This window comes from Monodon monoceros, unplaced genomic scaffold, assembly GCF_005190385.1.
Source record: "Monodon monoceros isolate NGI ecotype Baffin Bay Population unplaced genomic scaffold, NGI_Narwhal_1 Super_Scaffold_9, whole genome shotgun sequence".
Taxonomy (NCBI): domain Eukaryota; kingdom Metazoa; phylum Chordata; class Mammalia; order Artiodactyla; family Monodontidae; genus Monodon; species Monodon monoceros.
Genome location: NW_021703786.1, coordinates 20,887,228 through 20,914,972, shown reverse-complemented (window position 1 = coordinate 20,914,972; position 27,745 = coordinate 20,887,228). Strand labels below are relative to the sequence as shown.

General features: G+C 38.9%; 1 protein-coding gene across 3 annotated transcripts in view; it reads left to right on the top strand.

The window, feature by feature from the left end:
- NSF (N-ethylmaleimide sensitive factor, vesicle fusing ATPase) overlaps positions 1 to 27,745 on the top strand; it is a 157,916-nt gene that overhangs the window by 62,197 nt on the left and 67,974 nt on the right. For all 3 annotated transcript variants that reach the window (XM_029211233.1, XM_029211235.1, XM_029211234.1), the window contains one exon: positions 25,047 to 25,246. In XM_029211233.1, the coding sequence (XP_029067066.1) occupies positions 25,047 to 25,246 (200 nt within the window). The remainder of the gene's footprint in view (positions 1 to 25,046; positions 25,247 to 27,745) is intronic.

Genomic DNA, 27,745 nt, shown 5'->3' with positions numbered 1-27,745 from the left:
GATATTGGCCTGTAATTTTCTTTTTTTGTAGTATCTTTGTCTGTTTTTGATATCAGGGTGATGGTGGTCTTATAGAATGAGTTTGGGAGTGTTCCTTCCTCTGCAATTTTTTGGAAGAGTTTGAGAAGGATGGGTGTTAGGTCTTCTCTAAATGTTTGATAGAATTCACCTATGAAGCCATCTGGTCCTGGACTTTTGTTTGTTGGCGGATTTTTAATCACAGTTTCAATTTCATTACTTGTAATTGGTCTGTTCATATTTCCTGTTTCTTCCTGGTTCAGTCTTGGAAGGTTATACCTTTCTAAGAACTTGTCCATTCTTCCAGGTTGTTCATTTTATTGGCATAGAATTGCTTGTTGTATTCTCTTACGATGCTTTGTATTTCTGCAGTGTCCGTTCTAACTTCTCCTTTTTCATTTCTAATTTTATTGATTTGAGTCCTCTCCCTCTTTTTCTTGATGAGTCTGGCTAATGGTTTATCAATTTTGTTTATCTTCTCAAAGAACCAGCTTTTAGTTTTATTGATCTTTGCTATTGTTTTCTTTGTTTCTATTTCATTTCTTTCTGCTCTGATCTTTATGATTTCTTTCGTTCTGCTAACTTTGGGTTTTGTTTGTTCTTCTTTCTCTAGTTCCTTTAGGTATCTGGTTCCTTTAGGTGTAAGGTTAGATTGTTTATTTGAGAGTTTTCTTGTTTCTTGAGGTAGGCTTGTATTGCTGTAAACTTCCCTCTTAGAACTGCTTTTAGTGCATACCATAGGTTTTGGATTGTCGTATTTTCATCGTAATTTGTCTTTAGGTATTTTTTGATTTCCTCTTTGATTTCTTCAGTGATCTCTTGGTTGTTTAGTAACGTATTGTTTAGCCTCCATGTGTTTGTGTTTTTTTCATTTTTTTACCCTGTAATTGATTTCTAATCTTATAGCGTTGAGATGCCTGATATGATTTCAGTTTTCTTAAATTTACCGAGGCTTGATTTGTGACCCAAGATGTGATCTGTCCTGGAGAATGTTCCATGTGCACTTGAGAAGAAAGTGTATTCCGCCTCTTTGGGTGGAATGTGCTATAAATATCAATTAAATCTATCTGCTCTGTTGTGTCATTTAAAGCTTGTGTTTCCTTATTAATTTTCTGTTTGGATGATCTGTCCATTGGTATAAGTGAGGTGTTAAAAGTCCCCCACTGTTATTGTGTTACTGTCGATTTCCTCTTTTTTAGCTGTTAGCAGTTGCCTTATGTATTGAGGTGTTCCTATTTTGGGTGCATAAATATTTATAATTGTTATATCTTCTTCTTGGATTGATCCCTTGATCATTATTTAGTGTCCTTCCTTGTCTCTTGTAACATTCTTTATTTTAAAATCTATTTTATCTTATATGAATATTGCTACTCCAGCTTTCTTTTGATTTCCATTTTCATGGAATATCTTTTTCTGTCCCCTCACTTTCAGTCTGCGTGTGTCCATAGGTCTGACGTGGGTCTTTTGTAGACAGCATATATATGGGTCTTGTTTTTGTATCCATTCAGCCAGTCTCTGTCTTTTGGTTGGAGCATTTAATCCATTTACATTTAAGGTAACTACTGATATGTATGTTCCTATTACCATTTTCTTAATTGTTTTGCACTTGTTATTGTAGGTCTTTTCTTTCTCTTCTGTTTCCTGTCTAGAGAAGTTCCTTTAGCATTTATTGTAAAGCTGGTTTGGTGGTGCTGGATTCTCTTAGCTTTTGCTTGTCTGTAAAGGTTTTAGTTTCTCCATTGAATCTGAATGAGATCCTTGCTGGGTAGAGTAATCTTGGTTGTAGGTTTGTCCCTTTCATCACTTTAAATATGTCCTGCCACTCCCTTCTGGCTTGCAGAGTTTCTGCTGAAAGATTAGCTGTTAACTTTATGGGGATTCCCTTGTATGTCATTGTTGCTTTTCCCTTGCTGCTTTTAATATTTTTTCTTTGTATTTAATTTTTGATAGTTTGATTAATATGTGTTGGTGTGTTTCTCCTTGGATTTATCCTGTATGGAACTCTCTATGCTTCCTGGACTTGATTGACTATTTCCTTTCCTGTATTAGGGAAGTTTTCAACTATAATCCCTTCAAATTTTTTCTCAGTCCCTTTCTTTTTCTCTTTTTCTTCTGGGACCCATATAATTCGAATGTTGGTGAGTTTAATGTTGTCCCAGAGGTCTCTGAGACTGTCCTCAATTCTTACCATTCTTTTATCTTTATTCTGCTCTGTGGTAGTTATTTCCACTATTTTATCTTCCAGGTCACTTATGTGTTCTTCTGCCTCAGTTATTCTGCTATTGATTCTTTCTAGAGAACTTATAATTTCATTTATTGTGTTGTTCATCATTGTTTGCTCTTTAGTTCTTCTAGGTCCTTGTTAAACGTTTCTTGTATTTTCTCCATTCTGTTTCCAAGATTTTGGATCATCTTTACTATCATTACACTGAATTCTTTTTCAGGTAGACTGCCTATTTCCTCTTCATTTGTTTGGTGTAGTGGGTTTTTACATTGCTCCTTTATCTGCTGTGTATTTCTCTGTCTTCTCATTTTGCTTAACGTACTGTGTTTGGGGTCTCCTTTTCACAGGCTGCAGGTTCTTAGTTCCTGTTGTTTTTGGTGTCTGCCCAGAGTGGGTAAGGTTGGTTCAGTGGGTTGTGTAGGCTTCCTGGTGGAGGGGACTGATGCCTGTGTTCTGGTAGATGAGGCTGGATCTTGTCTTTCTGGTGGGCAGGACTGTGTCTGGTGGTGTATTTTGGGGTGTCTGTGAACTTATGATTTTAGGCAGCCTCTCTGCTAATAGGTGGGGTTGTGTTCCTGTCCTGCTAATGGTTTGGCATGAGGTGTCCAGCACTGGAGCTTGCTGGTCGTTGAGTGGAGCTGGGTCTTAGAGTTGAAATGGAGATCTCTGGGAGAGCTCTCGCTGATTGATATTACATGGGGCTGGGAGGTCTCTGGTGGTCCAATGTCCTGAACTCAGCTCTCCCACCTCAGAGGCTCAGGCCTGACACCCGGCCAGAGCACCAAGACCCTGTCAGCCACACGGTTTTCCCTCTTGGCACTGGACTCTGTGGACCACCACCCCATCCTCATCACGGAGGGATGCTTTCAAGTAGGTAGATGCGGAAGGAATGCGTGACACACTGGTGGAGAGGCGGGAGGCTGGCCAGCCCAATGGGCTCCAACAATGGGTGAAACTATGCCAGTGAAACACACTGCAAGTTCTCGGGTGTATAGCTCTGTTCTTAATGTCTTCTAATTATTCATTTGCATTACACTTGTAAAGCAGAGTTTCTCAACCTTGACATTTTTGACATTTTAGGCTGGATAATTCTTTGTTGGAGGGGGTATATCCTGTTCATTATAGGATGTTTAGCAGCATCTCTGGGCTCTATTCACTCAATGCCAGTAGTTCCCTCCTTTCTCCTGTGTGACAATCAAAAATGTCTCCCCGGAATTGCAGAATTGCCCTGCATTGAGTGCATGCATTGAAGGCAGAACTGTAATGTCTTTTTATCCATGTATTATCAACACTGGGGCTGTTTGGAATATGGTCTACAGATCACTGCTGGACCATGAACTGTTGTTACCAGTCCACGATAAAATAAATATCAAAATTGAAAACAAGAATTTAGAAACTTTTTTTAGGAATTTAACATTACCACAACGTTTTTTATTGCATTTTACAATATTGGTCTGCAATGGATTGAAAACTTCAAAGAAAAAGAAAAACAACAGGACCTTAGCGTAGGTAGTTTGAGAAGTACTACCCTACATAAATATTTGCTAAATGAATGAAATTTGTGAACAATTATAATGGGAAATCATTGGGGAATTTTCAGCAGTGGCATAAAGCAATTAAAGTTAATATTTTAAATAATTAATATGGTTATTCTATGTGAAAAGCATTGCTCTAGAGAGGAAGTGAAAGATGGAATAGTGGGAGACCAGTAGACCATAATTGTCCAGTTGTATGGTACTTAGAACCTGGATTAGGGCGGTGACAGTGGGAATGGAAAGGGAAGAAAAGACGTGAAAACAATTACAAAGATGAAATTGGCAGAGTTTGGTCATTATTTACTGTGGTGACAGAATTGGAGGTGAGACTCATGTCTCAGTGAGGAAATGTTAGAAATAAGAAAATCAGGAGGACCTCATTTGGGGGGAGTGGAGAATAATCATTGCACACATTTTCATCACCACAAAAAGAAGCTGGAAGCTGAATTGAGGATAGAAGGAAGAATTGCTGATATTTACTTTTACTGAAAGGGAGCTTCAGTCAGTCTACACACATTTAAGAAACACACTGTGGAACACTCTTTCTTGAAATAATCTCATTACTTGATTTTTCTCCCTCCAAGGATTTCTTATCTTCCTTTGACCTCTCTGGGTGTCCCTTCTCAGTCTCTTTTGTGTCCTTTACAGTGGAGTTCCTCAGGAGTCTGTCTCAGAGCTACTCTTTTCCTCACTCTGTAATTGTTCTCCCCCAAATTGATCACATCCATTTCCGCAGGTTAAATTAGTGTCTTTATGCCATTAACTCTCAAATATGCATATTCCATCACAGTCTTAACTTAGAGCTCTTAGCAGCATAACTTCTTGGCTATCTCATGATCATTACAGTAAATTCACAGTCAAACTCATTCAACTGCCCCCTCCATCCTCCCTAAACATACTTCTGTTTTCTAGCTCAGGCAATGCTCTAGCTGAGAATCTGGGCACCCTCTTTAACTCATCTCTTTCCCTCACCTCCCATTTCCTGTCAGTGCTGCAGTCTTCTCAGAATCTCAAATCTATCCAGTTCTCTCCATCTCCCCCGCCACTGCCTTCCTTCAGGCCACCATTATCTCTTGCCTGAATTGCTCCTTAAGCCTTCAGCCTTGCCCTTCCCTAATCCATTCTCCACACTGTAACTGGAGCGATTTTTGTAAAAAGGCAAGTCTGATCCTGTCACTCCACTGGTTAAAACTCTTTAGTAGCTCTCCTTAACTCCATCCATGGCTTACAAGCCCTATGTGGTCTGCCCCCTGCCAGACTTTCCCACCCTTTCTTTCAGCCTCTGCCCCCTCTCCCATGCTCTGGGTTCCAGCCAACCTGTGCTATTTTCAGTTCATCTAATTTGCCATGCTACTGTTTCTTACCTCTATATCTGAGGGTACTTTTTCACCATCTTTTTATCCAACTTCTGTTTATCCTTTAGGCCTCAGCTTTGATCTCACTTTTTTCAGAATGCTTTGACTTTAGTGTCCTCCTAGGTGTTCCAGTAATTCCATGTGTTCTTTTATGCATTATTACCTTGTAGCATAACTGCTTATTACATATATTCCAGCCCCCTGCATGCCCCTACCCCCCACAAGCATAATATAAATTCAGTAAGGAAGAGACCTTGTTTATTTGGTTACTAGTGTATGTTCTGCTCCTGTGCTGGTGCCTGGCTCATAGTATAAATGTTCAGGAAAAGAATAAACGCTGAGAACTTGATTAATCTCAGTTGTGGAACACTTTAGTTGGTTAGACCCAAGTCCTGCCCTCAAGATGCTTACAGTGTATTTGGGGCTAACACTATATTTGCACATCCCAGAGCAGTATTTTTTTTAAGATTTATTTATTTTTGGCTGCGATGGGTCTTATTTGCCGCACATGGGATCTTCGTTGAGGCATACAGGATCGTTCACTGCGGCGTGCGGGCTTCTCTCTAGTTGTGGCGTGTGGGTTTTCTCTCTCTAGTTGTGTTGTGCAGGCTCCAGAGCGCATGGGCTCTGTAATTTGCCACACGCGGGCTCCCTAGTTGAGGACTGTGAGCTCAGTAATTGTGTTGCGTGGGCTTAGTTGCCCTGCGGCACGTGGGATCTTAGTTACCCGACCAGGGATCGAACCTGCATCCCCTGCATTGTAAGGTGGATTCTTTACCACTGGACCACCAGGGAAGTCCCGCAGAGCAGTGTTGTGTAAAGTATAAGGCACATTGTGAACCAAATTAACAAAGTAGGCAATATGAGGAAGCAGCAGATGCACTGCTGGTGCACTTTACTCAAGGAGTAAAGACTTGAGCCATGTCTTTAAAAAGTTACTAAATCTACATTGATCCTCTGAGATTCCTTCTTAATCTAGGAAAGACCTCTTTTATTGGCCCCAGATGGAACTAGACTACAGAAATAAGAAGGGGGAAAGTATTTTGCTCAGGCATTTATACACATATGTATTTTTGATTGTCTGTACTCATGTATAGGTTATTTTTCTGTTTAGATAGGATCATACTAGTCATTTTTCTGTAACTTTTTTCTCTACTTAGTAGTGTGTCATGAGCTTTTTTCCAAGAAAGAACAGGTAGATAACTTTTTTTTTTAAGATAAATAGTATTAGCAAAATTGTATCCAGGTAAGCTCTGTACTGGTAAATTAGCATCTCTTCCTCAGCAGTAAGAAGGCTCTTGGGTATGCCAAAACAAGGCTTGCTTTGAGTCTACCATTGCTGCACTTGTCACTTGTATGGTCCTGGGCCTCTTAATATTTAAGGGCCCTGGGCCCTAGACTCTCTGAGTCTTGGTACCCTCACCTGCAAAATTATTTACTTTGTATGTTTATTGTCAGTATAGCATTAATGTGTATAAATTTTCTAACATAGTGTTCACAGTGAGCAAGGTACTATGTAGATGGTGGTTGGTATGATTATATTGCCAAAAAGTAATTTTATGAAAGACAAAAATATTTAATCTATTCCCTTTAATCAAATCCTTATCTTAAACTTTTGTTGCTGTTCAAAATAGTTTACGCCTTAGATTATCCTCGTATGCTATTTTGTAATTACCCATTTTGAACAGTGTTTGTTGATAAGGTAGTCAAGGGAACACCTAGAAATATGTTTTGTTTGTGAACTCATACTTTGGCTGATTTATATTTACTTTTTATCACATTCCATCAGAGGAGAGCTGATAAATGCTCTATCACTTCCTTCCATAAATCTCATCAGTTTCTTCTTGTATGTGGTATACTGACTTAGAAAAACAACAACCATCTTGATAGACACTATAGAGAATAGGTTGTTGTAGGAAGGGAAGTGGAAGAAAGAATTAACAATAATGTTAGCAAAAAACTGCCCAGAACATAACCCTTCATTTAGGCAACCAACTGTAGCTGTGAAAGCTTAGAAAAAGGGAGATAGGAAGACCCACTTTATTGTGTTACAAATTCTCTGTAGTCTGATCTTTGTTTATCTGGCTACAGAAGGCTGACCATATGTCATACTAAATGATATAGAACTCAGCCATTCAAAATTCATATTTGTCTTATATGTAGTAATGGCTCCAGGTGAGACACTGTGTGTAACATAAAGATGATAGTTTATTGCCACGGTTAAAAGGTTGAATCCTTTTCTCCATTTTGCCTAAAAATGAATTTTTAAAAAATCAAATGGGTTGAACCTGTAGTTGGGTAATTCTGTTCTTAGCACCTTGTCTAAGAATTTGAAGGAAAAGATCATTTAGAAGGATAGACAAACAGAATGAAAGGCATTATTTACATTTATTACGTTAATTATCCAGTCCTTTCTCAGTTTTTGTCCCTCTTGTTATTAGACTCTTTGCTTTCTGCTCTCAATCGCCACTGTCGAGGTACGAAATTTTCTAAAAAGGATTGTCACCCATTTTACATTCTTTGATACTCCTCTCTATGAGATAATCAAAAGCAAATAGTATATCTGTATATACATTAGATTTAAATTCATTAAGGTAACTATATATTTGGATCAGAATTTCACCATGTTAGAGCAGCAGACCATAGAAATTTTCTAGTCTGACATTTTCCAAATTTACTTAAACTTACTTAACAAACATATGGACATAAAGATATAACTATTAATGTTTCAAGGAACGCCAGTTTGAGAAAAGCTTATTTCATAGATGAGGATTTTGGGGCCCCAGGAGGGTAAACAATTTATTTAAGCTAGAGTCACAGTAGGGGCTAGGATGCAGGTTGCCTTACTCCCAGTCTGGTGCTCTTTAGGCTTCTTGATTCAGCATTTTAAATGAGTTGATTTACTATTAGGTTTCTTATTCTAGATTTCACAACTTGGATGTGAAGCCACACTACCCATTCTCTAGAATAAGCTTCACTATTTTCCGGAGGCTTATTTCCTTTTATCCAAGCATTTAGTGGTAATTTTTAGATCACCTTCACTGTATGTAATGTATGACTGTATCTCCAGATGCTTTCACCATCTCCCATTAGAATTCTTACTGAAGTGAATTCTTGAAATGTTCAAAACTTTGTTACGTTTATTAAACATTTTTTTCCCCATCCCACAAATAGTTCTGTCTTCCCAGTTACCTTTATTTTCTAGGTCCTTGGAGTCATGTTTTCTTCCCTTTTTCCTTTGCTTTGCATGCTTTTTTTTTCTTAACTTTTTATTATTTTTATTTTTTCTACACATTTTTACTACAGTTTTAAAGGTTATTTTCTGTTTACAGTTATTACAAAATATTGGCTATATTCCCCATGTCGTATAATACATCTTTGAGCCTATCTTATACCCAATAGTTTGTGCCTCCCACTCCTCTGCCCCTGTATTACTCCTCCCCTCCCTCTCCACTGGTAACCACTAGTTCGTTCTCTGTATCTGTGAGTCTGCTTCTTTTTTGTTATATTCACTAGTTGTATTTTTTAGATTCCACATATAAGTGATATCATACAGTATTTGCCTTTCTCAGTCTGACTGATTTCACTTAGCATGATGCCCTGCAAATCCATCCATGTTGCTGCAAATGGCAAAACTTCGTTGTTTTTTATGACTGAGTAGTATTCCATTGTGTATGTATGTGTGTGCATACACACACACACACACACACACACACACCATCTTCTTTATCCATTCATCTGTTGATGGACACTTAGGTTGCTTCCATATCTTGGCAGTTGTAAATAATGCTGCTAGGAATGTTGGGGTGCATTTATCTTTTTAAATTAGTGTTTTCGTTTGTTTTGGATATATACCCAGGAGTGGAGTTGCTGGGTCATATGGTAGTTCTATTTTTAGTTTTTTGAGAAACCACCATACTGTTTTCCACAGTAGCTGCACCAATTTACATGCCCACCAACAGTGTACAAGGGTTCCCTTTTCTTCACATCCTCACCAACATGTTATTTGTGTTCTTTTTGATGATAGCCATTCTGACAGGTGTGAGGTGATACCTCTTTGTGGTTCTGATTTGCATTTCCCTGATGATTAGCTATGTTGAGCATCTTTTCATGTGCCTGTTGGCCATCTGCATTTCCTCTTTGGAAAAATGTCTATTCAGTTCTTCTGCCCATTTTTCAGTCGGCTTGTCTTTTTTTTTTTTTGGTGTTGAGTTGTATGAACTGTTTGTTTATGTTGGATATTAATCCCTTATCAGTCATATCATTTTAGCTTTGTATGCATGTTTTAATTGACTTTTTTTTTTAGAGCAGTTTTAGGCTCACAGGAAAATAGAGGGGAAAGGACAGAGATTTCCTGTTCCCACACATGCACAGCCTCCCCCATTATCACCATCCTCCACCAAAGTCATACCTTTGTTACAACTGATGAACATACTTTGACATGTCATAATCACACACAGGTCCACAGTTTACCTTACAGTTTACTCTTGGTGTTGTACATTCTCTGAGTCTGAACAAATATATAATGATGTGTATCCATCATTATGGTATCATACAGAGTATTTTCACTGCCCTAAACATACTCTGTGCCACGCCCACCCATCCCTGGCAACCACTGATCTTTTTACTGTGTCCATAGTTTTGTCTTTTCCAGAATGTCATATAGTAGCCCTTTTGGATTAGTAATATGCAGTTAAGGTTTCTTCATGTCTTTTTGTCGCTTGATACCTCATTCCTTTTTGGTCCTGAATAATATTCCATTGTCTGGATGTTCCACAGTTTATTTATTCGTTCACCTACCAAAGGACATTGTGGTTGCTTCCAAGTTTTGCAGTTATGAATAAAGCTCCTGTAAACATCTGTGTGCAGGCTTTAGTTTAGATGTGTTTTCAACGCCTTTGGGTAAACACCAAGGAGAGCGGTTGCTGGATCAAATGGAAAGAATATGTTTAGGATCGTAAGAAGCTGCCAAACTGTCTTCCAAAGTGCCGGTACTACTTTGCAATCCCACCAGCAATGAATGAGAATCCCAGTGCTCCATAGCCTTACCAGCATTTAGTGTTGTCAGTCTTCTGGGTTTTGGCCACTCAAATAGGTATATAGTGATATCTCACTGTTGTTTTAATTTGCATTTCTCTGATGACATATTATGTAGAGCATCTTTTCATATGCTTATTTGTCATCTGTTTATCTTATTTGGTAAAGTGTGTGTAAGGTCTTTGGCCCACTTTTTAATTGGGTTGTTTTCTTTTTTTTTTTTTGCATTACGCGGGCCTCTCCCTGCTGTGGCCTCTCCCGCTGCGGAGCACAGGCTCCGGACGCGCAGGCTCAGCGGCCATGGCTCACGGGCCCAGCCGCTCCGCGGCACGTGGGATCCTCCTGGACCGGGGCACGAACCCGTGTCCCCCTCATCGGCAGGCAGACTCTCAACCACTGCGCCACCAGGGAAGCCCTTGGGTTGTTTTCTTATTGTTGAGTTTTAAGAGTTCTTTGTGTATTTTGGGTTCTTTGTTTTTGTTAAATTCATTTTATTTTGGCTGCGTTGGGTCTTTGTTGCTGCGCACGGGCTTTCTCTAGTTGCAGTGAGTGGGGGCTACTCTTCGTTGCTGTGTGTGGGCTTCTCATTGTGGTAGCTTCTCTTATTGAGGAGCATGGGCTCTAGACACGTGGGCTTCAGTAGTTGTGACTCACGGGCTCTAGAGTGCAGGCTCAGTAGTTGTGGCGCATGGGCTGAGTTGCTTTGCAGCATGTGGGATCTTCCCGGACTAGGGATTGAACCCATGTTCCCTGCATTGGCAGCCAGATTCTTAACCACTGTGCCACCAGGGAAGTCCCATTCTTTGTGTATTTTGGATAATAATGCTTTATCAGATGTGTCTTTTGTAAATATTTTCTCCCATTCTGTGGCTTGTGTTCTCATTCTCTTGACATTGTTCTTAATAGAGCAGAAGTTTTTTATTTTAATGAAGTCCAGCTTATCAATTCTTTCTTTCATGGATTGTGCCTTTGGTGTTGTATCTAAAAAGGAACTGCCAGGGGCTTCCCTGGTGGCGCAGTGGTTGAGAGTCCGCCTGCCGATGCAGGGGACACGGGTTCGTGTCCTGGTCTGGGAGGATCCCACATGCCGCGGAGCGGATGGGCCCGTGAGCCATGGCCGCTGAGCCTGCGCCTCCGGAGCCTGTGCTCCGCAACTAGAGAGGCCACAGCAGTGAGAGGCCTGTGTACCGCAAAAAAAAAAAAAAGAAACTGCCATACCCAAGGTCATCTAGACCCAAGGTCATGCTTTATCTTCTAGAAGTTTTATACTTTCGTAGTTTTTGCGTTTTACATTTAGTTTTGTAGTTTTGCGTTTTACATTTAGGTCTGTGATCGATTTTGCATTAATTTTTGTGAAGGGTATAAAGTCTGTATCAATTTTTTTTTTTGCATGTTGATGTCCAATTGTTCTAGCACCACTTTCTTGAAAAGACTATTTTTGCCCCATTGTATTGCCTTTGATTATTTGTCAAAGATCAGTTGGCTCTATTCATGTGTGCATGCATTTTTTTCAAATCCATTATTGACTACTCCTAATTTTGTTTCTGCTTTGTTTTTTGGGTCATTCCTCTTATCTTTTTCATAGCTTCAGTAAATTACACTTGAATTATAGCAATAGCTTCTTTATTGTCTTACTAGCCTTCGGTCTCCTTTGTTCCCATCCTGGAATATTTATTTTAAATATTACTATCTTTGCAAAACTAGCTGTTTCTATCAGAATATCAAAGGAATTATAGAATCTCAGCATTGCAAGGGATCTTAAAAGTCATTTAATTCACATACTTGTCTTTTGTTTACATTTTCTCTCCATTTCTGCTGAATAACTTCTGCCAAGTTCTTTAGGCTAAGCTTGAATTCCTTCAATAACAGGAAACTCATTCTTTCTGAACACTGCGTTCCATTTTTTGGACAACTGTTGATTTGAGTCTTCCTTAACTTAAGATGAAATACATGTCCTTGTAGCTTCTCTGCAAACTCTATTTCTTCCCCTAAGACTATACAGAACAAGGATAATCCTGCTTCCCTGTGAAAGCCCTTTAGGTATGTGAAGAAAGCTATTCTGTCCAGAACTAAACTCTCCTCAGATTCATGTTTTCCCTAAGCTAAAACTCCCAGCTTGATTGGTTCTTCTAGTAAACCCTTTTATAACTTAATTTTTATTCCTCTACCATTCTATTCTCATTTCTCTGAACTTTAACATCTGTTTATGTTTGCTTTAAGTTATGAAACTCAGAAATCAGTGGAGTACTTCGATTACTGCAAGTGTAGTCCGTGTCATGCCGTAGACCAGAACTATCCATCCTTTGTTCAAAACATCAATCTCCTTTCAATGCAGGATGAAATTGCGTTAACATTTTTGACATCCACATTCTATCTTGACTCATACCGACTTTATTGTTGAGTAAAACCCCCAAGTCATCTCTCACAAAACCATATCTCCCCCAATTGTACTCAAGTGTAGAAATCTTACATTTATTCTTTTTAAAAATTATTTATTTTTGGCTGCGTTGGGTCTTCATTGCTGTGCGCAGGCTTTCTCTAGTTGTGGCGAGTGGGGGCTACTCTTTGTTTCATTGCGCAGACTTCTCATTGCAGTGACTTCTCTTGTTGCGGAGCACGGGTTCTAGGTACACAGGCTTCAGTAGTTGTGGCACGTGGTCTCAGTAGTTGTGGCTCACGGGCTCTAGAGCACAGGCTCAGCAGTTGTGGTGCACGGGCTTAGTTGCTTCGCAGCATGTGGGATCTTCCTGGACCAGGGATCGAACCCATGTCCCCTGCATTGGCAGGCAGATTCTTAACCACTGCACCACCAGGGAAGTCCCGCATTTATTTATGTTTTTTAATTTTTAATTTTTTGGCCACGCCTCGTGACATGTGGGATCTTAGTTCCCAGACCAGGGTTTGAACCTGTGCCCCCTGCAGTGGAAGCGTGGAGTGTTAACCACTGGACTGCCAAGGAGGTCCCTTACATTTATTCTTGGTAACTTTTATCTTGTTGGAATAGCTCTTTGCTTTTCAACAGCTACAACTTGTCGAGGAGTAAAAAAATATCCTTATTAGCTTATGATTTAATTAATGCTATAGAACATGTACACTAAATAAAATAAAAACCTAAGAACTCTTAGAAGGCAGCTTAATGTAGTGTCAGTTATAACTATGAATGATGTTTCTCAGAGTGTCCTCTGGCCTGCATTACAGTCACCTGGAGGGTGCTTGTTAAATAGCTTCCCCAGCTCCACTCCAGACTTAATGAATTCAAATTTCTAGGAGTAGTGCTTGGAAATCTGCATTTTAAGAGGCTCCATTGGGGACTGCAAGTAAAATGGGTTTAAAGCTAAGGGACAGAGGGAAAAAAAGAAGAAAGGAAAAGCTGTAAAATTCTGAAACTAATAAAGATACATGCTGCCAGATGGCAGCAAGGCAGGACCTGCTATAGTAGAAGCATGATCTTTGTCATCAAGAATTTGTGAAATACCAGGCCACACCCTCTGAGGGAGTAAAAAACGGATGGGGGTGTCAGCAAAGATTAGTTTGGAGAGTTACTACACATACCCCATCTTTAGTTCTAGGCTATCTAATGAGAGGATCTATAGTGAATCTCAGGTGACTAATTTGGATATAGACTAGTTGGGTGGTAGGCATCCTGCATAGATGCTTGGTGCTTAGGGCACAGGCCTTTTCCACTTTATCATAACGGAACTCAAGGTGCTCTTGGCATTTTAAAGTTGATGGGGCAACAGCAGGTCTCTACTGGACAAAATGATACCCAGAGATTAGACGATCAAAGACCTGACTGCTCAAATGGGGTCAGAAGTTGTGTTTTTAGTCTTAAGTACTTCCTTTTCTTAAAGATTTGCTAAGTGCCCAGCTAAGCAAATATAGATAACTCATTTTAGAGGCTGACTGACGATCTTTGAAACAAACAAACAAAAAGCCCTCCTATATTATGAGTTGATGGAAGCTATTCTCCAGGTCCTCATTGCATGGTTGGAAAACTGTTTCTTAGTGTAAATAATCATATTGTACTACTAAAATGAGAAGTTGAATAGAACTAAGAAAATACTCATAATTCTAGGAGAAGTTAGAATTATGCAAACTTTAAAAGATTAAATATTGATGTTAATTTGTGATTGTATTTTCTGCAAGTGCATGCATGACTTAAAAATAAGCATTCAAATCTGGTTTGCACAACTGCAGAGAGAGGCTTGCAAGACTTGTGAATATGTCCTGACTTGCTGCTAGTCTGTTGATAGCCTCCCTATTTTGGCAAACTTGGCAAATCTGTCTGCATTTGAACTGGAAGCTACTTGGGATTCCCCTTTAAACATCACAAAACCCACTTCACACTTCTCTCTCTTTATAGATCATGTTTCCCACAAAATAAATTAAACACTCTTTATCCTGATGCTAATTTGACAGACATTCCTCCTAATTTATTATTATTCTGCTTACTGTTGTGTAAAATTAGTGTTTGCTGTAATTTTTTCCTCTTTTGGATACCTAAAAGTTGACTGACAATTTTTCCTCAGTGCAGCTTGCCTCTGATATAATCTCAGGAAAGCAAAGAAAATTCACTGCTTTTTAAAATTGAAGAGATTAGCAAATACAAATTTGTCACTTTAATGGATAATATTTGAAAGATTATAAACATTACTATTTATTCATTTTACTGCAGAAATAGGCTATGTATTTTTCATTGAGCTATTTTAAGAAAAGAGATTACAATTAGTATATTAGGTCTCATACATATTTTCATGTATTATTTTCATCAGAGGGGCTACATAAGCCTTATTATAATGGATAAGTTCTTATTATATTTAGACTTCTAGGTCAAAAATCATTTCAAGCTATTCATAGCACACACTTAAAGCCTCCTAAAGTTCTCTCCACCAAAATTTGTATGATTATAATCACTGAATATCAGTATCAGTGAATATCAATACCTGGGGCTGCAAATTTTTACATTGTTGGAGAACTGCTAATCCAACTGGCAGAGAGTGGTAGTTAGAATTAAGGTGAGAAGTGCATATCATACTAACCTACCTCAAACTAAGAGGCAAAGGATGGGCAGTGGTAATCTAGCATTGCAAATGACCTTTTGGGTGAAGAACCCAGAAATAGCCCCAGTTCCTCTCAGTAGAACCAAATCATCCCAGGTGGGTGCTAGCAGAGTGAGGTGTGTGCCCCCGTAAGAAAGAGGAGGGGCAGCTTTCTAATATCTGGTAGTTAAGGGCTATGAGAGTGGGTGCAATTGGGAGGATAAGGGGAACTTTGGAAAAGAAATATTTATTTTAATAAAACAGGTTGGGGAGAAAGATGATAGAAGGATGTGTACACATGGAACTGATAGTTGTGGTAGCTTGGTTTTTATGGATGGAGCTACATCTTGACCCTGAATGAAGTTGGAAGGCTTGAGAAATAGGTGTGAATTGAATTCTGCCTAAGGCATAAGAGAAGCAGGCAGGATTGACTCTGATAGTAATCCACCTGGAAGAGAGAGACTAAAGCTACAGAGAATCCTGCTCTACTGAACACTAGTAAAATCTTTGTGAAACTGCTGTGTTACAGCTCATTTACTACAGTGTTAATTTGGAGTTTGAGATTCATCAAAGGAATGGGCACTATAATTTGCAGTGTCCAAGTGACACTCGTGTTTTAGATAAAGTGCCTAAGGGGCCAGATGGTCACAATAGTCTCAGAAAGAATTTCACAAGCAAGATTGTCACTTATTTTCAAGCTTTACAGTCACCTAACAATGATCTAATTCTCACATTAACAGTTGGGAGTCTGGTTCCATTTCATCACTCCTCTATAGCAAGGTGATAAAAAATAAGTTAATATTTATTAAGCCAATATTTACGAGATCTTCCTATGTGCCAGGAAGTATTCTAAGTGCCTTATGTGCATTATACTTAACCTTCATAATAATCTTCTGAGGTAGTTGCAATTATTTCCAGTTAGTAAGTGGAAGAACCAGGACTTGAATCCAGGCAAGCTGACTCCAGAGCCCCCACTTTTGAATTTATTTAATACAAAAAGCTGTCCTTTATTCTGAGATTATGTCCACCCTACCTTTTGATATTACAGTATATTTTCTTATATGAAGTGGTGCTGATAGAAGATGCCAGGTTTGATATTTTTGTTTAAGAAATCTTTACCTTGCAAATTAAAAACTAAGCAACCCAGTGACAACACTAATCTCCAGATATTTTTTAAAAAAGAAGTTGTTTAGCTAGTTTTGGAAATCTAAGTCTGAGAATCACTGGTCAGAAAAATGGGACTCTTAGTTACTAATTTTTAATGTTCTCTAGAGATTTTTTCACTTGATTTATTTCCTAATGCACTTAATCCAATCAGTCCTCACCTATCTGGCACCTGACCACAAGTCATACTTTCATCCATTTGACAAATATCTGTTGTGAAATATAATTGAAATGCAGCTTTGCGGTTCATATTTTAGGAAATCATTAAAAATACTTTATGACAAGGGCTCTAGAATGAGATACAAACAAGCCTTATTACTAAATTATTTACAGAATGTAGTCTTATAGTGAGGTTCCAGGGTCACTATATCCTTAGTAAACAATGGCGTTACCATTTGCTATGTTTATTTCTTTGGTGTTTTACATTATTTGTACTGTTATTAATAGCTATTACATAATGATATATTAATAGATATTAATACTTTTCATTGTCCCTAACATATGGAGAACAAAATGGAAGAGAACAAGAGTAGCCCTGCTAGAGAAGAATGAACAGGGGAGCCAGACAAAGAAGTTGTCTGGCTTACTTGTTGCTCTAACTGTAATCCTCATTGTTTGCTTTATTTATCTATGTGTCATTGGCGACTTCAGTATTCCTGTTGGTGATTTGTTCAACAGTCTGTCTTCACAGTTCTTTGGAGTTCTCATTTCCATTTAACTTTTCTTTCACTCCATCTCAGCTGCTCACTCTTTGGTCATACCCAAGACTGCACCATCACTAATAACCACGACTTCGGGGATCTCAGTTTTAAGCATCTTCCTCTCTAGCCACCTCCCATTTTTTCCTTGCTTTCTTCTAGCATAGCCCTTACCCCAACTCCAGCAAGTTTGACATGGGGACCTTCCAGTTAATTTACTCTGTCACTTCCCAGCCTTTTTGTCATCTTTACCCAGCTTAGATTCCATGGTCTATCACCTTCACCCTCCTCACATACACCCTTAACAGCCTTGCTCCTCATCTTGTATATGTCAGGTGTTTCTCAGCTACCTGCTTACTCTGTATCAGTACCCAGACTTAAATATGGCTTAAGAAAAACACAAAACCATGGTATTTGACCTCACTTTAAATTTAAGAACCAAATCTCAAGCGAGCCCTCAGTATTTCTTGGAATCAGTATTTCCTTGCATTCCTTCTGTATTTCCTTAACCTACACTTGATCTTAGCCAAAAGGCCGAGAAGGGATGTATTTCCTTAGCCTCATCAGTTTCCTCACCTGCTCTCTGAGATGACTGGTTCCTCTCCATTCTTCTCAAACATCCAACACCACCTCTTCCATCCTTCCATCCTCACCAGCAGCTGATGACCTGGAATCTTTATTTCACTGAGAAAATAGAAATAATCAGAAGAGAACTGCTTCATCTTCCCACCTCCAAATGTAGCATTTGTTGAATGAATCAAAGAACATGATATTCCAGAACTTCATTTACTCCTATATTCAAATATAATTAGCAACTTAAAATTCCAAAACCAAATATATAAAGCCATTTTTGGCCATTTTGAATTACGCTTTTCACTACCACCTTCCTTTATGTTACTGTAACCAAGAGTTGTTATGTTTTGCCTCATCCAAATAAAAATTAGTTATTTTTAGGAAGATGATTAACAGGAGCAGTTAATAAAATAAGCAGTTAAATAACTGAACTCAGGAAATGAAGAGAAGAACTGCTTTGGCACTGTATGTGATTATACTATTAGCCCACATTAGTTATTACTTATGTAAGTTATGGAGGAAGGAGAAAAGGTGCGAAGACTTAGAAATGAAGACTAAAGCCTCAAACTTGGTGGAGAATGGAGGGAGAATGTTGAAAACAGGCCATGTGATAGTTTTGGATTTTTTTGGATGGAAAATTAGATAATAGACTTGAGCAAAAATTAGATAATAGACTCTAGCTAAAATTAGATAATAAACTTCAAATTAAATTAATACTTTACCTTGTGTTGCTAAACTTTAAGATTCAGTTTTGAAAAAAGATGTTTAAAACCAAAAAAGTCAATATTCTTATGCCAGCTTTGATAAAATTTATATTTATATAATTGAGTAAGAACCTACCTTACCTAACTGTAAGTTGCTTATATAATTACAGCAAAGAGGAGAGTCCCTCAGTAACCTGAATTTCGTATGCTGAGCTCACTTACCCAATGGCATCTGTCTGCTCAAGCACATTTCCCCACACGTTTTCCCAATTCCCCACGTTCTTTCCAAACCTTTTACCATGTTTCCCAATATCATCTCCTCATCCTGCATTTTGTAGATGACCTAAGCCCCCTACTTCACATAGTAAACAGAACCCAACAGGCATAACCTCAGCTTACTTCCTCTTCTCTTTACTTAACTAGTCTCAGAAGAAATTTCCTTGCAGCTGTCTCCTTAAATCCCTACTCTTTGTTGCCAGAGTTCCTGAAAGTGTGATCTCTGTCTGTTCTTGCTTATGCTACTTAGCTTCCTTCTCCTACCACAACCCAAAATGATCTGACCCAGATCAGCATGAACTTTCTGATTTTTAAATCTGATGTTCTCTTTCCAGGCCTCATCCTTTGTCTCCGGAGCATTTGTCCCTGTTGTCACATTCCTCTGCTTAAAGCTTTTTGAGGCTTTTCATGTGCCCAGAGCGGGCATTCAAAAATATTGAACCAGTAGTTTTGATATCTTCTCTGAGCTTTCAACAAGTCTTTCTTAATTACTGCCTGAATCTCAAATGCCTTACAGCCAAAAACAAAGTTATGATTTCCTCTTGCTAACCTCTTGGTTGTTTTCTGAGATTACTATCATTTTTCCCATGTGCCCCCAGGCTAGATGCCTTAAGGTCATCCTTGACTCTTCCTTTTTTTCTTATTTTCATTTGGTCTCTAAGCTCTGATGAATATCTCTCCTCTCTTCCATTCTTTTCCTACTACTATTTCTTAAGATTATTACCTCTTTCCATTCCTGGTCTCTTGTCTGGATTATTTCAGTAGTACATTCAGGGATTTTCATTTGAATTTCATGATTGGACCCCAGAGGATCAAAAAATCTTCTCAAAATTGGATGCAAATTTTTGTACATGGGCATTTTTTCTGGGCAGGTCCATTAGACTATTCCATGGGAAAGAAAATGAGAGATAGAATGAGAGAATATGACATTTTAAACAAGTCAGTTCCACTGATTTCTCATTCTTCTGTGCCTGCCCTTTGCTATGTAGTTCCCTAACCCAGGGAACTGATCTCTGAGTAGTGAGGGGGCATGTAAGACATAAAGGAAAAAAAAAAGGAACAGTACAGCTCACAGTCAGACAGTCCAGCAGCCAGAGATCAGAGGCTCCCCAGCATCAGAGCTAGGCCTTAATGTCCTGGAGAAGCTCAGGGGAAAGCTGGGTTATCAGTAGGGAGGCAGCCTTCTGAGGCCTCTGGACCCAGTTGTTTATGTGCTCGGAGGGACTTGGAGGGATAGGAAAAGGAAAGCTTAATTGGCAAAAATCCAGAGCCAGCCAGTGAGGCAGTGTCCCCAGAAAAAGGTTAAGAACATTCCTCCAACTAGACTCCCGCCCTCTGATCTTTGTTCTCTAGTCCTTCGTCTACTCCACTGCCGGTTAGTTTTTAAACACACATCTCATTATGTATCCTCCCTGATTAAAAAACACTGGGTTTTTACAAAACAAATTAAAAACTCCCGGACATGGTGTCAAGGCCTTTCTTAGTTGGGAACCTGTCATCCCCTTACTCAGGCACTCACCTCCAAGGCTCCCAGCCACAGAAGGTGATAACTGGCTGTTTTGAGAGGACAACTTCTAGGTCCATACTGCCATGCCTAATCTAATGCTAATCTCTCTCTTTAGGGTGCCATTTCCCTTCACTTGCCCAACCATGAACCTCGAACTGGCCTTCAAGACCCAGACTGTATGTTACCTCTTCCCCTGTGTCCATCCCTAATTTTCTGCCATCAGTCTAGCAGAATCAGTCTCTCTTGGCTAGGTTCCAAAAAACATTTCATGCACATCTCTGATAATGTCATATTATGTTGTAGATAACCTATTTTTATTTGTCTTTCCTACTAAATCAGAAATGCCCTGCAGGTAGGGACTGCCTTTTTCATGTTTGTATCCCACACACCTAGTTTCTGCCTAGTCCAAACAGGAGCTTAATACACTTTTGTTGAATGGAATTACTTATGCAGAGTTTTTATGACTCATTTAAATTAGAGACCAATGCTTATTTAATAAGTCAGAAAGGCTATGATAATAATAGGAATAACAAAGTCCCATTTCCACTGCTTATTCAAGTAACTGCTTCCTTTGTGGAAGTGGATTTTGAAAATCTTCACATGTCATTGTGTATATATATATATATATATATATATTTTTTTTTTTTTTTTTTTTTTTTTTTTTGCCGTACGCGGGCCTCTCACTGTTGTGGCCTCTCCGGTTGCGGAGCACAGGCTCCGGACGCGCAGGCTCAGCGGCCATGGCTCATGGGCCCAGCCTCTCCGCGGCATGTGGGATCTTCCCGGACCAGGGCACAAACCCGTGTCCCCTGCATCGGCAGGCGGACTCTCAACCGCTGCGCCACCAGGGAAGCCCCATTGTATACTTTTGATGTGCTTTCTTGACATCCTAAAAGAATTATGGTTCTCATGCAGACTAGAGTTTCTATGACATTCTTATTGATGTTATATTGAATAGATTCTGTAATTTCACAGATCTGTATTACATATAAGTTCCACAGATGTGCATTTTATCTTTCAAGCGTCATGGTAATATTTTGTGGGTTATTTATTTTATGACATCTGAGTCAATTTAATTCAGAACACATTAAATTGAGCATTTCCCACGTACAAAAACAGAGTTACAGAGTTAAAAATCTAGTATTTATGTATTATGTAGTTTGTCTTGCTAAATTTGCAAGTCCCAGTCATTGCAAAGGTGTTTTTTAGGTATTTAAATTAGTTCAGCCATGAAAGTACATACTGTTCATAATTTAAGAGCTTCAAATAATTTTTTAAACATCTTTATTGGGGTATAATTGCTTTACAATGGTGTGTTAGTTTCTGCTTTATAACAAAGTGAATCAGTTATATATATACATATGTTCCCACATGTCTTCCCTCTTGCGTCTCCCTCCCTCCCACCCTCCCTATCCCACCCCTCCAGGCGGTCACAAAGCACCGAGCCAATATCCCTGTGCCATGCGGCTGCTTCCCACTAGCTATCTACCTTACATTTGTTAGTGTGTATGTGTCCATGACTCTCTCTCGCCCTGTCACAGCTCACCCTTCCCCCTCCCCATATCCTCAAGTCCGTTCTCCAGTAGGTCTGCGTCTTTATTCCTGTCTTACTCAAATAATTTTTAAAAACCATCTTCTATCCTCCCATTTTCTCTGAGTTTTGTAGGAAAAGAATCAATAATTTACTTATTCAGCCATTTATTGAGTACATATTATGTACTAGGCATTAGGCTGGGTGTCTGCAATTGAGGATTGATGAGACAGTACCTGCCCTTGAATAGTTTACAGTCTTAAGAGAAAAGAAAGTATATAAACAAATAATTGCAATTTAAACTTTGGAGAAGAGGAAGGAAGCTCCTTCTTTGAGAACTGATGCTGAGGTTGAGAAAAGAGATGCCTGCAGATAAATTTGTAGATAAAGAAGCAGGGATGTGAAGGGGGGTTGGAGATGTAATTAAGATTACTAATAACCTCATCAAAAGATAGGGAGATTAACCTGAAATATCTGGGTGGGCCCAACATAATCACATAAGGTAGTTTAAGGCAGAAGAGGCAGAGAGATGTGTCAGAAAGAGAAGCTGAAGAGAACTGAAGCATAAGAGAAACTCAGTCACTTGCTGGAGGCGGACCACATGGAAAGTGTCAAAAGGAAAGTAGGCAGCCTCTAGGAGAAAAGATCAACCTGACCCCTAGCTGACAGCCAGCAAAGAAAGAGGGATCTCAGTCTTATAGTTACAAGAAAATAGATTCTATCAACAACCCACGTAAACTTGGAAGTGGATTCTTCCCAGAGCCCCATTGGCCCACACCTTGATTTCAGTCTTATGAAAAATGGAGCAGAGCCACCCAAACTTCTGACTTAAAGAACTGTGAAATAATAAATTGGCAGTGTTTAAAAAAAGAGGGGGGCCAAAAGGAGAGAAAAAGAAGCAGGGAGCTGAAGGGAGTTCATACCTGATAGTCTTTTTTTTTTTTTTTTTTAATATGAAAAGTAGGAAACTAGATCATCTCTAAGAATTAATGGCATGGGTAGTGCTTGAGAAGAGAACAGTGAAGTCTGGATAATAACTAAGGAGAATGGGAGATGAACAGAAACAGGTAAGGGGTGGCATGCAATATTGAGAAAGCAGTGAGAGTAGAACTGAAATCAGATAGCATGAGACTGTTAGGATATCAGTCAGCACAGTGGTATAATTTTCTCTGGTCATGCTCTGGCCAATGTTTAGGTGCAGTAAAGCCATATTGTGTTCAGGGTTCATAGGGTAGGTATAACAGAAGTATAAGAATGCTGAGGAGATGAGAGTCTTTGAAAGAAAGCATGGCTTAATATGGAAGGAAGTGTGGTTAGAAGGAAGTTGATAAACTTGGAGAAGGTTGAGACTGGAGAGATGTGGCTAAGGGCTGGTACTTTGTAGGTACTTAGCAAGTCTTCATTTTATCCTTCCTGGCTCTCCCCTCCTTGTGCCTGTTTCACTCCCTCCACCACCACCTGCCTCTTTAATGGTTTATACAAATAGTTTCAAATCATGATAGTAGCAGTTGGTTTGGAGAGGAAGGCTAGGAGCCAGGTTCCAAAGTCCTCATCAGATGTGTCCCAGTGGCTTGGATGCTGACAGTGCCTGGTGGTGTTGGCCTCTAGGAGAAGCTCAAGGCTTATCCCCCAAGGGTGGGACAAGGGCAAAGACATTTTATGGGCCATAGTTCTTTTTTTTAATTTAATTTATTTATTTTTGGCTGCATTGGGTCTTTGTTGCTGCGCACGGGCCTTCTCTAGTTGCGGTGAGTGGGGGCTACTCTTCATTATGGTGCACGGGCTTCCCATTGCGGTGGCTTCTCTTGTTGTAGAGCACGGGCTCTAGGCACGTATACTTCAATAGTTGTGGCACACAGGCTCAGTAGTTGTGGCTCGCGGGCTCTAGAGCACGAGCTCAGTAGTTGTGGCACACGGGCGTAGTTGCTCCACAGCATGCGGGATCTTCCTGGCCCAGGGATCGAACCCGTGTCCCCTGCACTGGCAGGCGGATTCTTAACCACTGAGCCACCAGGGAAGTCCCTGGGCCACAGTTCTTAGGACAGGAATTTACTCTGTGATGAGAAGGGTTAAGAATCTAAGCCTTTAAGGGTTTCCACTAAGTTCCCCCTGTCTCTCCAAGTCTAACCAGAAGCACAGATCTCATTACTTTTAAGGATTTAAAAGGGAGTCTTTTTTTGAAACAAAGATAGAAGCAGTGGCTGTACTGGCAACCCAAAATATCTTCCTCCTCAGAATCTAAAATTTCTAGTAGAGTTGTTTGAATCTTGTGGTTTCCTTTATTGAGTCATTTGATGTATTGTCGTAATTTTTCTTAAAGATATAATTTTTTAAGGATTTTGTTCCAAATGAGGACATTTTCCATAAAAATACACTGTATCCCATTTCCAGAAATTTTCTTGTTCACCTGTAGTTTTGAGTGTAACGCTTGAAATCTAAGAATTCATTATTTCACAGAGTGCTTTTTTGGTGTAGTATAAAGAAAAAACGCATAAGTAAAGAGTCATGCATCTTAAGTGTGAAACTTAAATAGGTGAGAATTCCTAGAGTGAGTAAACAGAAACCAAATTTCATCTTAATCTTAAGAAATGGAGTAAATGCTTGTGTAGAGTGGGCTAAAGAAATCCCAGGGAGTCTAAATCATTAGTCTTGCTATTTTGCTATTGTTAATGATACCTTTAAGGCATTTAGCAATGGTTGCCTAGAAAAGAATTGAATACTATTCTCATGAAGCTTCAGTTTCATTTTCATCCTGGTGGCTCTGAGAAAACACGTTTCTCACTTGGCATAGTCACGTGAAATAGGGCATTCGACTTCATCCACAAAGTCTGTAACATCCATCTGGATCCTATGGATTGCTCTATACCCACCCAACTCAGACATGTCTGCCTTTTCTTCAAGTGCTTGTATTGACAGGTAGACCTGTAATTTCTTTGACTAAGATACAGTTTCCGTAGCCTGTCGTATCATAATAGATCTGTGTTGGGTTAAACTTGCCTAAAAACAGATCTTTTTTCCCCCTGGCTTTAAAGTAAAGGATAATGAAAAAGAAGTAGTATTTCCTAATTAGGTATTTAGGTCAAAGAGACATTTTCAGAGTTAAAAGTATTCGTTCTCAATGATAATTCAAATATACTTTTCCAAAGACCTTTAATTGGCAGCTTTCCCCCTCAACTTTTGGTATTGGTGTAGGAATTGTTTGTGGATTTTCTATTTTAAAAAGATCTTCAGTTCATTCTTGTTCTGTTCATAGCACCTAGATATTAATATATGTCAATGCTATTGCTGTATTCTTCCTGACATTCATGTGAAGAAGAAAGAAAACTTTGATGTCTTACTTGGATTTTAGTTAGTTGATGTAAGACTGTTTTCTTTTCCTTTTTAGGTTGCAAACATGTTAAAGGCATCCTGTTATATGGGCCTCCAGGTTGTGGTAAGACTCTCTTGGCTCGACAGATTGGCAAGATGTTGAATGCAAGAGAGCCTAAAGTGGTCAATGGGCCGGAAATCCTCAACAAATATGTGGGAGAATCAGAGGCTAACATTCGTAAACTCTTTGCTGATGCTGAAGAGGAGCAAAGGAGGGTAATGTTAACATAAGTACAATTTAGTGAAAGTTTGTTATCACTTATATGATGATTGAAACCCAGAGTTATGGTGGAAGACTTGTTGCTGTGATTTATAGTTTGAAGAAATTGCAGATAAAATTTATTTTGAACCGAGTTATGTCACTGAACTGGGATTATGGGAGATTTACATGTTGTGAGCAGATGTCAATATCCACACGTTCATAATACAAAGATAGATGATTATATGAGCCAAAGGTTTTGCAAAACAGATCATGAATATGTATTTAAGTGACACTTTTATTCCACATTACTTCCAGAGACTTGAACTCATTTATCCTAAAAGAGAGAAATTAAATCCATAAAGGGACTTGTAGAATTAAGTATGTGTAAGGTTCATGTGCAGAAAGCTAGTTTACTTACCACTGACTTAACTCAGCTGTAGTGACAGGTATAAGTTGTTAGATCTCAAAGGAGAACTTGATTGGGGTCTTAGAAAAAAATAAAATTAACTAAAAATCAAGCCAGAGTTTACTAATTGTGATGGTTAATTTTGTGCTAATTTGCCTGGGCCTCAGGGTGCCCGGACATCGGTTAAACATTATTCTGGGTGGGTTGTGTTTACCATTTGAATCTGTAGACTGTCCCTAATATGCCATCCAATCCGTTGAAGGCCTGAATAGAACAAAAAGGCTTACCTTCCCTTGAGTAAGAGGGAATTTCCTACTGCCTGACCTGGGATATCAGTTTTTTCCTGCCTTCAGACTCAAACTGAAACACCTCTTCCTGGCTCTCAAGCTTGTAGGCCTTTGGACTGGTTCCAGTATATACACCGTCAGCTCTCTGTGTCTCCAGTTTGCCAGCTGCAGAACTTGGGACTTGTCAGCCTACATAATTATGTTAGCCAGCTCCTTACATTTAATCTCTAGATAGATGGATAGATAGATATTTTATATATATATATATACTTTTTTTTTTCAGGTACCAATAGAATAGATAGACTAGATCTATAGATCTATTGATTCTGTTTCTCTGGAAAACTTTGACTAATATACTAGTATTAATATATTTGTTTCATTAAAGGAAAGTTTAAAAACAGTATTGTGGGATTTCTGGTTCTGGCAATACAGTAGACTAGGTAACCTGAAAATCTTCCTTCTACAAAAATCTTCAAATGCTGGATAAAATATAATCCAGCTAAAATCATTTCAAATGCACAATTGAGCTCTCAGGAAAGAAAAGGAAGTCTTCAGAAATCAAAAGAAAACTGAAAACTAGAGTAGTAAAGATAATGAGCTGCAGCTTTTGGTTCTGGTAATGTGTGCATTTGGGTTTTATCATCCACTAGGGGACATAAAATGAGTCCTTGAACTTACTTAAGGTGTGGCCTAGGAACTGGAACCTTCAAAGCAGCTCTGTCATCAATGAAAAGCATGACTAGAAAATATTTCCCTACCAGCACAGAGCAATAACAAAACCTTTTAACTATTTGCCTGGGTTCTAGAGTGGGAGATGAGGAATCTGCCATGGGAATTCTAACCCATGGATCTTTAACTCATGTTTAGGATTTGAAAGCACACACACACAAACACACACACACACACACACACACACACACACAAACACCCCACTATATAGTCTGGGGCCCCAAAATTGAGAAATTAATTTTAAAATGAATCCTGGGCCAATGTTACCACATAGGGTTGTTAGATATAAGCACACCCCAAGGGATACTCCAACAAAGCCAGGCCACAAGAGATTCTCACAGGGGAAGCTAAAATAGCTCCAATAAATGGAAAATGTCATCATCAAAATTTTAAACTCAGCAACTAGGTTAAACATAAGCAGTAGTTTCAGCTGAGGAGAGAAGTGATAAACAGTAGAATAGATCTAAAGAAATCACCCAGAATGTAGCACAGAGAGATAGAGAGATGGAAAATATGAAAGAGAAATTGAGATAACAGAGTTAAAATGAGAAGTCCAAATAGAAAGAATAGTGTAGAGGCAATATTCAAAGATAGAATGGCTGAGAATGTTCTAGAATTAATAAACATAAATACTTAGATTCATGTAGCACCATGAGCCCAAATGGGATAAGTAGAAATTTATATCTAGATGCATTGTAGTGAAACTGGAGAATGCCAAAGAAAAAAAGAGAAATGTCTTAGTATCAACAAAAAAATGATGATGACATCCAAAGGAATATCCATTATGTTGACAGTAAACTTTTTAACAACAGCAAGAGAGACCAGAAAAGAGTGGAAGAATATCTTCACAGAGCTAAGTAACTGTCAACTTAAAATTTTATACCCAGCTTAATTCTCATTCAGGAATAAGATGAAATGAAGATATTTTTTCAGACAAAGTCTAATAGAATTAACTAGTCACAGAAGCTTGTTGGAAGAATGTGAAGCAGGATATATTTGAGAATGAAGAAAATTGAACCCAGAAGGAAAGCAGTGGATGCGAGAAACAATGGTGAGCAATGAAATTGGTAAAAATGTAGATAAAAGCTGGA